This window comes from Canis lupus, chromosome 18 (assembly GCF_011100685.1).
Source record: "Canis lupus familiaris isolate Mischka breed German Shepherd chromosome 18, alternate assembly UU_Cfam_GSD_1.0, whole genome shotgun sequence".
Lineage (NCBI taxonomy): Eukaryota > Metazoa > Chordata > Mammalia > Carnivora > Canidae > Canis > Canis lupus.
In genome coordinates this window covers 55,302,767-55,315,149 of record NC_049239.1, presented here as the reverse complement: position 1 = coordinate 55,315,149, position 12,383 = coordinate 55,302,767, and the positions used below count along the sequence as shown (strand labels likewise).

Below are 12,383 nucleotides of genomic sequence, written 5' to 3'. Positions count from 1 at the left end.
CAAGTCAGGGGTGGCTCCTCCTAGATTCAGTAATCTGGGGGGTAGAGAGGAGTGACAGAAACAGAGAATGACATTACAGAGCAATGGGGGAGCACAGAGGTAAAGCCCAGGGCTTTTTGGAGGAGGTGTCCTCTGGATTGGGCATAGCCTGCTGAGACAGGGTGAAGAGGGGAGGGGGGCTCAGAAAGGGCCAGCCCCCACATGGCACATGCCTGTGTCACCCCCAGGCTCCCCACACACCCCTCCAAGAAGAGGAAGCACTCCGAATCACCTCCCAACACCCTCAATACCCAGATGCTGAATGGAATGATCAAACAGGAGCCCGGGACCACCACGAGCCTGCCCCCACACCCAGCTCGCGCCCCATCACCCCCCTGGCCTCCCCAGGGCCCACTGTCACCTGGCCCCAGCTCCTTGCCCCTCAGCATCGCCCGGGTCCAGACGCCACCTTGGCACCCGCCAGGTGCCCCCTCACCAGGTACGTGCCTGGCCTGCTGAACCTCACAGGGAGCTGACCCTTGACGTTGGGTGTGGGGCACAGGGTTGGGAAGAGGGGCCCAGGGCCCACACAGGTGCTTGCTCCTCCCAGGTCTCCTGCAGGACAATGACAGCCTCAGCGGCTCCTACCTGGACCCCAACTATCAGTCCATCAAGTGGCAACCGCATCAGCAGAACAAGTGGGCCACGCTGTACGATGCAAACTACAAAGAGCTGTGAGTGTCTCATGCCACACCCCGCCCCTCCTGTTACCATCTCTGGGGACCCCCAGCCCTGGCATCAGGGTCCCAGAGCAGGGCCTGGGAGCACACAGGGCGCAGCATCTTCCTGGTTTAGAGAAGCGCAGCAGGCTCAGGGCGGAACCAGGATTGGCACTGAGGGTTCCCAGTTTCTGGGCCAGCCCGAGGCCTCCCCAAGAAGGCAGCGTCTTTAGGGTGGGGCCAGTGGGAGTCAAGTCAGGGAGAAGTGGGTGGATGGATATTTTCTGGCTCCTCCTCCCCCACTCCTGCATTCCAGGAAGGTAGCAGGAAGTTGTGTTGGCAGCAGCCCCCTCCCTGGAGGGAGGGACAAAGGGGTGGGGGAGGACAGGCTGTCCGGGCATTCCTAGCTCTCCCTCAGCACCCACCCATGCAGATTCACTTCCTGGGACCAGGCCAAGAGCACTCTGGGACCACTCCCCTCACTCCCGCAGAAGTCCAGTGGGGCTGAGAGTGTGGCTCACTGATTCCCTTTGGACACTGCCAGGCCTGGACAGGGTGGCCTCCTGGAGTTGGGCTCCCCAGCTGTGTGGGATTCTTAGCCAGAAGCCCTCAGGGTTGGGGGGATCCGGCCTGCTGTAAGTTGCTGAAGGATCCCTTGAGGCCCTGCCAGGCCTGGGGGGAGGTCTTCGGGGATCCCACCCTTATGGCCTGGTGGGGACCCCCTGCTCTTACTACCATATTTTCGGGGTCAGCCCTGCCATCTCAGGCCCTAAGGCCAGGAAGCTGGCAGCTGAAACCCTGGTGTGGCCTGCATACTTCCTGGGTGGGTGTTCCCCTGGGGCGGGCAGGTGGGTGGAACCCCAGGCCTTCCTATATAGGTGGTAGCCAGGCCCCAAAGCCTCTTCCCTCAAGTTTGGAATCCTTTTCTGTCCATCTTCCTGGGCGTCAGGGGCACCGCTTGTGCCTGGGGACCTGGGTGAGGATGGGCTAACAGTTGCCCTCTTTCCTGCCACCTAGAGGTCCCCTAAAGGATCCATACTTGGAATAGTTGCCCAGCAATAGATGGGTAAACTGAGACTGGGTCTGGGCTGCACAGAGTGCCCCTCTCCCCACCTGGGCAGATGGAGGAGTCAGAATGAGGACTCTGGGGGCTTGAGCAAGCCAGTGGACAGGGGCTGGGCCAGTGCAGAGCCGGCGCCTGGTTCCACCGTTTCCATGGCAACCAGCTGTCAGGCCAGTGAGGCTCTGCAGACACATCCCCTCTCACCCTCTCTCACCCCATCTCCCATGAGGAGCGGTCTTCAGGCAGCGTTCTGGGAAGGAGCCAAGTGTGAGGAGGGGCCATCAAGCCCCCTCCTCAGGAGCTCACTCCCATCTGGTGGGGCCTCGGGGTTCTGGCCCTGATTCTCTCATCACCAGGGTGGGCTGCTCCAAGCTACGTAGAGGAGAGAATATTGGCTGAAGAGGTGGCAGACCTGAGCTCAGATCCTTCCGGGGACTCAGTTTCCATTTCTGAGAAGCGGTGGCGGTGTGGTGGGGGGGGGCAGCCTCATGAGTGGTTTGAGGATTGGTGATACCGAGAGGAAGTTGCTTTGGAATGTAGGCATGTGGGAGGGACATTCCAGGCCGGGCTTTGGGGGGCCTCCAGTGAGTACCCTCACCTGCCCCTAGGCCAATGCTCACTTACCGTGTGGACGCTGACAAGGGCTTCAACTTCTCCGTGGGCGACGACGCCTTCGTGTGCCAGAAGAAAAACCACTTCCAGGTGACAGTGTACATCGGGATGCTGGGTGAGCCCAAGTATGTCAAGACACCTGAAGGCCTCAAGCCTCTTGACTGCTTCTACCTGAAACTGCATGGAGTGAAGGCAGGTTTTGGGGCTCAGCAAGGAGGGGAGGGTGGGAGCCAGGAACGCCTGAGATTGAAAGACCTCCAGGTAAAGTGAGTGTACCTGCACCCGAACTGTCAGGCTCCTGGTTCTCAGCCATGCTTCCTGATTCCTTCTCTACCTTGACCCCAAGTCTGTGCCCTCAGCTGAGACCCTGCCCTAAGCTGGCTGCTGCCTTGGTCCCCATCCCCAGATGAACTCCCTGTCATCTTACCCCGCCCTTGGGGCTCCCCACTCAGGGAGTGGGGCTCCAGGGGCCCACTTGCCCTCACCTCATCATGCACCGGGCCTGGCTGTTCCCCTAGAGCATTGCCCACCCTGGCCCCTTCCCCTGTCTTCTCCTCTCTGGCTCTCCCCAGACCAGACCATAACCCCCAACCTCATCTAAATGACCACAGCAGCATCCACTCTGGCTGCAACTCATGTTCCCCCTGAGACACTGGTGGGCATGATACTAGCCATTCTTCCAAAGCACCTGGTGCCCTCCCAGCAAAGCCTTGACTTCTAAGCTTAGGCCACAAAGGCTTTTGGGACCTAGCCCTTCACTCCAGTCCCAGACCGGTTGTGGCCATTCACACAGCCCCTGCTTTCCTGAGGCAGCTCCCGCTCTCTGGGATGCCTTGAGAATGCCCATCCCTCCGCTCCTGGGAGACGATTCCTTGGCCTTCCCATTCACTCTGCTACTGGCCTGGGTCCTTAGGGACACCTGCCCTGAGGCTCCTTCCCTGTGGCACCTCTAGCCCCACCCCAGGAGTGCTTGACTTGGGGCCCTTGAGCTTCCTGGGGGCACGGCCAGGTGTGTTTCCTCCTGTGTGGGGAGCCAGGCCTGGCACCTTGGCATGGCATGGAGAGGTTGAGGCGATGTGGGTGTGGGAGAGGGTCTGGGGGGGGGTGTGGGTTTGGGTGGGAGTGGGTGTTCATGGAGGTCGGCTAGGGTTATGTGAGCGAAGGTGGAGGCATGTGGGGTGTGGACATGGGGGCCGTGTGTCTGTGGAATGCATGGGTGCGTGCGCACGGAGGGGAGAGTGATGTGACGGTGCCCTCATGGAGGGGAGGGCCATGCCTCCGCCTCCTGGGGAGCTCTGGCTGGGCCAGGCCTGGACTGAGCGGCTAAAGGGAGACAGAACCAGGGAGGGACCCCGGCCCTGATGTATATCGGCCTCTGCTTCTCCCCCAGCTGGAGGCCCTGAACCAGTCCATCAACATTGAACAGTCGCAGTCTGACCGGAGCAAGCGGCCCTTTAATCCTGTCACGTGAGTATCTGACCCTCTAGGGGTGGTGCCTGGAAGGGCTGGGGAGCACCCACAGTATCTGTCCCCTCCCTGCCTCCTGAGTCCCCTGCCGCTCTTCCGCAGGGTCAATCTGCCCCCTGAGCAGGTCACGAAGGTGACCGTGGGGCGCCTGCACTTCAGCGAGACCACTGCCAACAACATGCGCAAGAAGGGCAAACCCAACCCTGACCAGAGGTGAGCAGGCTGGAGCCCTGCCCTGGCGGGCCCTCTTATTTCTGAGGAGGAGGGGCAGGAAGGCACCACCCCGCGGGGCAGTGTCCCACAGACGGACCCATTTTATGCCAGAGACCTGAGACTCTGACCTAAGGCTAACGGATTTAAGGATGAGGAAGCAGAAGCCTGGCTCTGGAGGAACAGCTCAGTGGTTCCTTAGCTCCAGGCCCTGGGGAGTCTGTGCCCCCTAGTGGAGACTCGGGTTCCTCCTCTGTAGGCTGAGGTGTTCATGCCCTTCGGCCCCTGGGATGCTGGAGCTGGAGCCAGGGCACTGTACATCCGACATGGGAAGGGGGACTGGCGGGCAGGGGCCAGTGGGGCAAGACCCCGGGGCGCCTCTAAACCCCTGTGCACCCCAGGTACTTCATGCTGGTGGTGGCCCTCCAGGCCCACGCACAGAACCAGAACTACACGCTGGCTGCCCAGATCTCAGAGCGCATCATCGTGAGGGTGAGGGCTCCCTCCTCCCAGGGGATCAAGAGTCGTCCCCAGTGCGGGGAGAAACAGCACGCAGGAAAAATACTGGGGTACTGGGGAGTCAGGAGCTCGAGTGCTGACCCTGGTAGGCACTAGCTGTGTGGCTTCGGGCAAGTTTCCCCCCTCAGAGCCACGGTGTCTCCTTCACAAGAGTGGAGGTGGATAAGACCTGGATAGCTCTGCGATCCCACGAGTGACTTGAAAGGCGTCACAATGGGAGGGACAGGTTAAGTTGGGCGTGGTGGGATGAGACTTTCTGGCTGGAGCCGGAGGGGTGGCTGCAGGGTTTCCCCTGTTCCCAGGGCACTGCACGTCCCACCTCCCCCGGGACTGACCCAGCTCCCCACCCCCCACTCGTGCTAGGCCTCCAACCCAGGCCAGTTTGAGAGTGACAGCGACGTGCTGTGGCAGCGGGCGCAGGTGCCTGACACCGTCTTCCACCATGGCCGCGTGGGCATCAACACGGACCGGCCCGATGAGGCGCTGGTGGTGCACGGCAACGTCAAGGTCATGGGCTCGCTCATGCACCCCTCGGATCTGCGGGCCAAGGAGCACGTGCAGGAGGTGGGGGCGGGCTGAGGGCGAAGGACGGGCCGTGGGGCGGGCGGGCGGGCCGAGTCACCCTCGGGAGGTACGGGGCTGCGGGAGGACCTCCGGGAGGCAGGCAGCTCTCGAATCCTCCACCCCTCCGTCCCGGGACCCTGGTGTTGGAAGGACTCCGCGCCACTCGGCAGGGCCTGTGTTGTTGCCGCAGTCTTGAGCTCCAGGGCCCACTTCGGATGGGCCGGGAGGGGAGGGGTTCAACCTGGGCCCTGGGTCCCGTTCAGGTGGACACCACGGAGCAGCTGAAGAGGATCTCGCGCATGCGGCTGGTGCACTACAGATACAAGCCGGAGTTTGCAGCCACCGCAGGCATCGAGGCCACGGCGCCAGAGACAGGTAGCGACCGGCCTGCGCGGACTGGGGCTGGGGTCTGGGAACCCAGCCACCTCGGGGCTCAGTAACCGTGCCCCCTGGAAACCCCACTCCCAGGAGCCCCTCTCCTCAACTACTGGAACATCCTACCCTCTACAAGTCCTGCCCCTCGGCCCTTGGAAAACGGGGCCTCCTCAGGTGCCCAGTAGCTCACCTCTTGACACTGGAAGTCCTGGCATCGCGGTCTTAGGTGAATCCTGCCTTTATCTCTGCCCACTTCCCCTGGATCCTTACTCCCAGGAATCCAGCCTTACGTCAGGCTGGGGAACCCCACAACCTGAGCCCGGACTGCAACCTTCTGAACACTTGTCCATGGGAACCCCCTGCTCCGGGGCTCCTTGCATCTCAAATCTCTAGCTCCCAGAATTTCGCCCTCCTCCAGTGGCTCCCCCACAACTCCGCAGGTGTCATCGCGCAGGAAGTGAAGGAGATCCTGCCTGAAGCCGTGAAGGACACTGGAGACATGGTCTTTGCCAATGGACAAACCGTAGAGAATTTCTTGGTGGTGAACAAGGTCTGTGGTGGGGAGGGCTGAGGGAGCCGACGGGAGGGCGGGGGCCAGCGGGAGGGCATTCATCTCCCACTCAGAGACCAGGCACCCCGAGGTGCAGGGGCGAGGCCGCCCAGCCTCCTCTCATACTGTGCCCAGAGCCCCAGCCCCACCCTCCAGGGAAGGGCTAGCAGGGGCCTTGGCAACACTCTGGGTGTGTGCTCAGCAGGGAGAGCAAGCTCATGGGGTCTCGTTTTCTTCCCCTTCAAAAGGAGGCTGAAGATGACCACTGCCTCAGGTGGCTGTCAGCCGAAACACCCCTCATTGTGGGGACCAAGTGCTGTTCTGGCTGAATAGTTGGGAGCCAAAGCCTGAGGCACCACTTTCGTCAGATGAGAGGCTGGGAGCCTCTGAGAGCCCGTGGTGTTCTGACGGGTGGAAAGGGCCGGCCCAGTGGAGGTGGGGGTGCATTTTGGAGGCAGGCACAAGGAGTGGGGGAGCCCAGGCTGGCCAGGGCAGGGAGGCTTTGAGGGCCTCCACATGGCCGCGGGTTATGGGGCTGCCATCCTGCCCCCCATCGCCCAGGCTCCTGGGGGCTGATGGCGCCCCTTGCCTGTGGCAGGAGCGCATCTTTATGGAGAACGTGGGTGCCGTGAAGGAGCTGTGCAAGCTGACGGACAACCTGGAGACGCGCATCGATGAGCTGGAGCGCTGGAGCCACAGGCTGGCCAAACTGCGGCGGCTGGACAGCCTCAAGTCCACCGGCAGCTCGGGCGCCTTCAGGTGGGGGCGCGGGCCAGGCAGGGCAAGACCCCCTTCCTAGAGGCTCCTCTGACCCTGGACTTCTTGCTGCAGCCATGCAGGGAGCCAGTTCAGCCGGGCGGGCAGTGTGCCCCACAAGAAGAGGCCCCCCAAGGTGGCCAGCAAGGTGAGGGCAGCATGGACGGGAGGCAGTTTGGACCGGGCCCTCCCTCTGCAGCCTCTCGGACTGCAAGAGCTCCTCTGTCTTCTCAGCTCTCTAGCTCTCTGGCCCCAGTTCCCCTTCCTCTCCCTCTGTGCTGCACCCCCCCACCCCCATCCCAACACCCATAGGAATGAGTAGACTGTAGCACCCCCACATCCAGCAGAGCCCAAGCCCGCCAAGTGACACCACAGGCTCCCTAAGCCTGAACCTTTTCTGCTTCTTCCCCCTCGATCCTCAGTCATCCTCTGTGGTCCCAGACCAGGCCTGCATCAACCAGCGCTTCCTACAGGGAACCATTATTGCCCTGGTAGTGGTCATGGCCTTCAGGTGACTTGTCCTCTCCCCGGGCTCCAGGGGTGGCCTGCGGGGGAGGGGGGTTGGGGGGAGTTGAGCGGCCCTTGCCGTTGCCCTTGCCTGCCTGGAGGAAGAGGAAGCCGTGGCTGGGAGATCAAGCCCTGGCTGAGGTCTTGGGGGAGGTAGCGGCCACCCCCCTCTCTAGGGCCTGCCCCTGGGGCTGGGAAGACGCCTTTACAGGCATCATTCATTCGCAAGCCCATCCCCTGGAGCCAAGGCCTGCAGACCCTGCCCTAGAGAGCGGACTGGGACAGTGGCTGCAGCTCTAACAGTGGCCCTTTCTTGTGGCTCCCAGCGTGGTGTCCATGTCGACACTGTATGTGCTGAGCCTGCGCACCGAGGAGGACCTGGTAGAAACTGATGGGTATGTCCCTGGAGGCCTGGCTGCTGGCCAAGCTGCCAGGACAGGTGGGGCTTTGGTGGGCCACCCAGGGGCAGAGTTGCTATGGAAGCTGTTTCCTCCCATGGGGACCGCACCTCAGGCTCTCAGCCTGCTGGGGCCTGCAGGGGTGGGTGGGGAGGTCTCCCTGGAGGAGAGGCGACCAGTTCCCCGTCCCTGCCCAAACCAGTGTTTCTCTGTGGTCTACTCTGTGCTCCTTGAGGTAGCTGGGCCTCGGACAGTCTGGGGCATCTGAGGGGCACAGACTGGGATGGGGGTTGGAAGGTAAGGAGGACCAGGGTGGGACCCTGGGCTGTTTGCCCACTGTCACCTCAGCTCTGGGGCTACCTCTGACTGTGTCTTTTCTCTCCTCCCCTGCACTTGTCTCCCCTCCTCCTCTTCTCTGCTGCCCCTTAGCTCTTTTGCCGTGTCCACTTCCTGCCTTCTGGCCCTGCTCCGGCCCCAGCTCGCTGGGGGGAGTGAGGCCCTGTGCCCATGGTATGTGTCTGGAACAAGTCCCCTCCCTCCTACCTCTGGCTCCTGACTCTTTTCCACCATCCTTGTCCACCTCTTCCTGTCCCTCCTGTTCCTCCGGGACTCCCAGGCCTCCCTGTTGAGGCTCTTGCAGTCGCTCTGAGCTCAGCCCACCCTTCCCCAGCAGGTTAAGCCAGAGCTTTGGGACCACTCAGCTCCGACAGTCCCCTGTGACCACCGGGCTGCCAGGCACACAGCCCTCTTTGCTGCTGGGTGCGTGTAGCACTGGGTTTGGAGGGTGGGGACGGGGGAGAGGTGGCCATGTTCTAGGTGGGGGCCCAGCTGCCCAGCTCACATAGCCTCTGGCTTCCTCAGTTACCACTGGCCTGACCCGCTCAGCACCAGGTCCGGTCGTCCCCACCTTGGACCTGTGCTCCAGCCACCCCTGCCCGGTTGTCTGCTGCTCGTTGTCTACCCCCAGCCTGACCACTGCCCCTAGTCTTGGCCCCAGCTTTAACCCTGGCCGTGGCCTCAACCCCAGTCCCAGTCCCTCCGGCAACCGCTCAGGTATGGCTACCTCGGGTCCAGGGTTTGGGTTGAGGGGGTTTTATGTGAGTCCAGAGAAAGGCCCTAAAGACTCATTAGAGGGAGTGTATCCAGAGCCCAGAATGAGGCTCTGGAGAGAGATTGGTGGGTCTCCCAGAAGGGACGAAGAGACAGATGCAGGTCACCCAGAGTCTGTGAAGTCCTAGAGAAAGCTGGACCAGAGGCAGCCGGTTCCCTCTTCTCAGCCTATCCCTCATTCTGTCCATAGGCCCCAGCCAGATGGCCCTGCTGCCGGTCACAAACATCAAAGCCAAATCCTGGAGCCTATCAGCCAATGGCATTGGCCACTCCAAACATCCAAAGAGCTCAGAGCCTCTGGCCAGCCCTGCAGTCCCCTTCTCTGGAGGGCAGGGCAAAGCCAAGAACAGCCCCAGCCTTAGTCTCCATGGTCGGACCCGCCGAGGGGCCTCCCAGCCTGGCCCGAGCCCTGCTCAGCCAACTCAGGCCCGGGGCCAGCCAGGTACTTGCCCTCCCCATCCCCCATCTCCTCAGCCCAGCCACCCGAAGGCCTGGTGCAGGACTGCCAGGCCACAGACATTTGCTGGGTGTTACCGAGTACCACCAGTCGGGCCAGGAACCTTATGTAGATCACCTCGTTCAATCCTCCCCACATCCCCGTGGTTCAGATGGGGAAGCGGAGACAGATCATGTGGCCTGTCAGCAGAACCACAGACTGACCAAGTCTGCCTGATGCCAAGGCCACAGAAAAAGCCAGGGGCCTTCCAGGCTTCAGCCAGGCGGCTCTGCTCTGGGTATTGGGCCTCCTTATCAGCTTTCATCTGATGGGTTTTGTGGCTTAAAGAAAAAAAAAAAAAGGCTTAGAAACTGTGACTTGCTAAGATTGAAGTTCAGAGTGATGGGGAAACCCCACAGGTTAGCTGCTCACCAGCCAGCCTTCTCTGCTCCGTGGCTGACTCCCTACAGGGTACTGGGGTGATGAAGACAGGTATGCCCTGACCCCGGATTTCATGCTCAGAGACATGAAAACAGTCATGTAGTAGAGTGACGGGGCTCTGAGGGGACATGTAGGGCTGGGGGGGGGGGGGCACTTCACCCAGGCTGAGGTGGGGAGGTGATCAGGGAAGGTCTCCCTGGAGGAGGTGACATTGGAGCTGAGTCCCTGAAGGACCACAGGAGTTTGCCTGGAAGGGAAATGAGATGGGTACCTTCTGGTATCTGTTCATGAACCTGCAGGCATGCTGGGTCCTGCAGGGGTCCTTGGGTACCTGGGTTAGTCCTCATAGAGCTGAAAACATACCAGGTCTAGCAGATGTTTGGTGACCCCAGCTTCCCCTTCCTAGTGGGATAGTCAGGCAGCAGCCAGATGACCAAGAAAGCCTGTCTCCCCCACCCATCATGTCGCACTTCAGTCCTACCCCCAGGCCAGCCAGTTGGTGGGGGGTTCATCCACATAGGCCACAGCCTTCACAAGTAGTGTGCTGGTAGGTGTTTAACAGTTGGCTCTTCGGAAAAAAAGCCCTGATTGGTGGCGAATATTCCTACTATGGCTGACTTCAAGCAACCAGCTTGATGCCACTGAACTGAATGTAGAAATGTGTGTAGTCAGAAGCATGGTTCTGCTAGCGGGCTCCTATACGCCCCTGGCAAAGGATATGGAGGACCCATCCCTGCTCCTCATGTTCAGGTTCTATCAAGGAGGCAGATCTCAGGCTCATGGGAAGTGGCTCTTTGTAGTGCTGCTGGGGAAGATGGTGCTGTGACCTTGGGCATTGTGGGGGGTCTGGAAAAGAATAACCTGGAACTTATCTATACTAAGGTGTGAGTGACTGACTGAATGCAAGCCTGGCAAGGAAAGGCATGGTAGTTTCTCATTTGTATCCTGCCTTGTCACCCTCCGCCCCGCCCCAACAGTCTCTCTCCTTGCAGACCCAGTGCCCTCCCTGACCTCCATCCAGGTGCTGGAGACTTCGATGCCCATCACTTCCCAGTACTGCGCTCCAGGAGATGCCTGCAGGTAGGCTTGGCTCCCTCCCTTTGCCCCAAGGATAGATCCCCTCAAGTGATATGAGCCCAGGCAGTACAGATGACCAGATGTCGTCCCCCTTTCCCCACAAGGCCGGGGAGGGGCAGCCCCTTTCCATGGGCTCTGGTACAGATCAGGGGCTGGGGAGTCCAGGCAGGGGGCCTAGGCAGGGTAGCCTTGGAATAAGGAGCCAGGTTTGCCCTTTCAGGCCTGGAAACTTCACCTACCACATCCCTGTCAGCAGCAGCACCCCACTGCACCTGAGCCTGACTCTGCAGATGAAGTGAGTGCCAGCATGGGGAGCGAGGAGACACAGGGGTCACAGCCACTTGGGGAAGGGATCCGAGGAGGGATGCTAACTTACCGCCTGCTCTGTGCTTGACTGGCTGTGTGACCCTGGCGGTCTCTGGGCTTCAGCTCCTCATCTGTAAACTGTTGTTGCCTCACAGGGGTGTGAAGACCATGTGGAAACGGTGGACAGGGAAGGGCTGTCTAAGGCCTGACTAGTAGGCATTATTTTCAGGCTGTGTGAGGATTCGTGGCTTGTGTCAGCGGGGCAGGGGAGGTGGCATGGAGGGCTGGCTGGGAGTGAGGTGGGGTTGAGGAACTCAGAACCCCATTTCCCCGCTAACTGGGCCTTCCCCCAGCTCTTCGTTTCCCGTGTCTGTGGTGCTGTGCAGCCTGACGTCAAAGGAGGAGCCGTGTGAGGAGGGGGGCTTCCCCCAGAGCCTGCACACCTACCAAGACACCCAGGTAGGAGGCAACCGGGAAGCTGCAGGCCAGCCAGGCCCCAGAGCTTCATCTCCCCTGGTCCAGCTGAGCCCCCAGACAGGGGAAGGGAAGGAGCCGGGAGTCAGAGCCCGCACAAGGGGCACTTTAAGCCTTGGGGTGGGGGCACACATGCACTGCTCACTGTGGAGCATCTCCTGGCCCTGTCCTTGCCCTGTCCCGTCCCTGCCCTGACACAGCCCCTGGGAAGAAAACAGTTCTGCCAGGACTAATCTGGGATGGATGCAGTGTGGGGGTGGGGAGGGAATTCTAGGGGTCCTTGGCAGGGACAGCTAGCCTTGTCTGTCCTCAGGGTCAGAACGGCCACCCCCAAAGTCATGTTTAAGACAAAACCTGAAGCATGATTTGGGGTCAGCTGGAAGAAGAAAAGAAGACTGTGTCTCAGGAGAATAGCATGTGCGGAGGTCTGGAGGCCAGGGAATGTGTGGCCTTCTGGCAGGGCTGTGGCAGAAGGCTAGGAGTCTGGAAACAGGAAGGAGGCTGGTCCTGAAGCTCAGACTGGGCAGCGGCCTGGTTCAGTCTACCATTTTGGAAGATCCCTCAGGCTGCCCTGTGGAGGCCTGCCTCTTATTCTGAGAACGAAATGACCAAGACCCTTTCCTTTCCAGCTCCTCACTGGCCATGTGACCCCCGCGTGACCCCAAATTGTGACTCTCAGCACAAGTGAAGGGAATCTTTTCTCACCAACTCATGTTTATTCAACAAAAATGTATTTGGGGCCATGTCCCTGGCCCTGTGCCGGGCCTAGCCTTGTGGAGACAGTGGGGGGCGGATCCTGGCCTTGCCCTGGAGAATGTAT

General features: G+C 60.8%; 1 protein-coding gene across 16 annotated transcripts in view; it reads left to right on the top strand.

The window, feature by feature from the left end:
- Positions 1-12,383, top strand: part of MYRF (myelin regulatory factor) — a 33,018-nt gene that overhangs the window by 17,287 nt on the left and 3,348 nt on the right. For 3 of the 16 annotated variants that reach the window (XM_038564330.1, XM_038564324.1, XM_038564340.1), the window contains 20 exons: positions 228-478; positions 590-713; positions 2,370-2,565; positions 3,764-3,840; positions 3,943-4,053; positions 4,452-4,542; positions 4,933-5,133; positions 5,397-5,508; positions 5,949-6,058; positions 6,657-6,817; positions 6,890-6,962; positions 7,237-7,325; positions 7,648-7,716; positions 8,149-8,229; positions 8,390-8,478; positions 8,581-8,772; positions 9,020-9,271; positions 10,684-10,786; positions 11,004-11,078; positions 11,443-11,548. In XM_038564330.1, the coding sequence (XP_038420258.1) occupies positions 228-478; positions 590-713; positions 2,370-2,565; positions 3,764-3,840; positions 3,943-4,053; positions 4,452-4,542; positions 4,933-5,133; positions 5,397-5,508; positions 5,949-6,058; positions 6,657-6,817; positions 6,890-6,962; positions 7,237-7,325; positions 7,648-7,716; positions 8,149-8,229; positions 8,390-8,478; positions 8,581-8,772; positions 9,020-9,271; positions 10,684-10,786; positions 11,004-11,078; positions 11,443-11,548 (2,563 nt within the window). The other 13 variants (XM_038564331.1, XM_038564325.1, XM_038564332.1 and 10 more) reach the window with 11 other exon arrangements.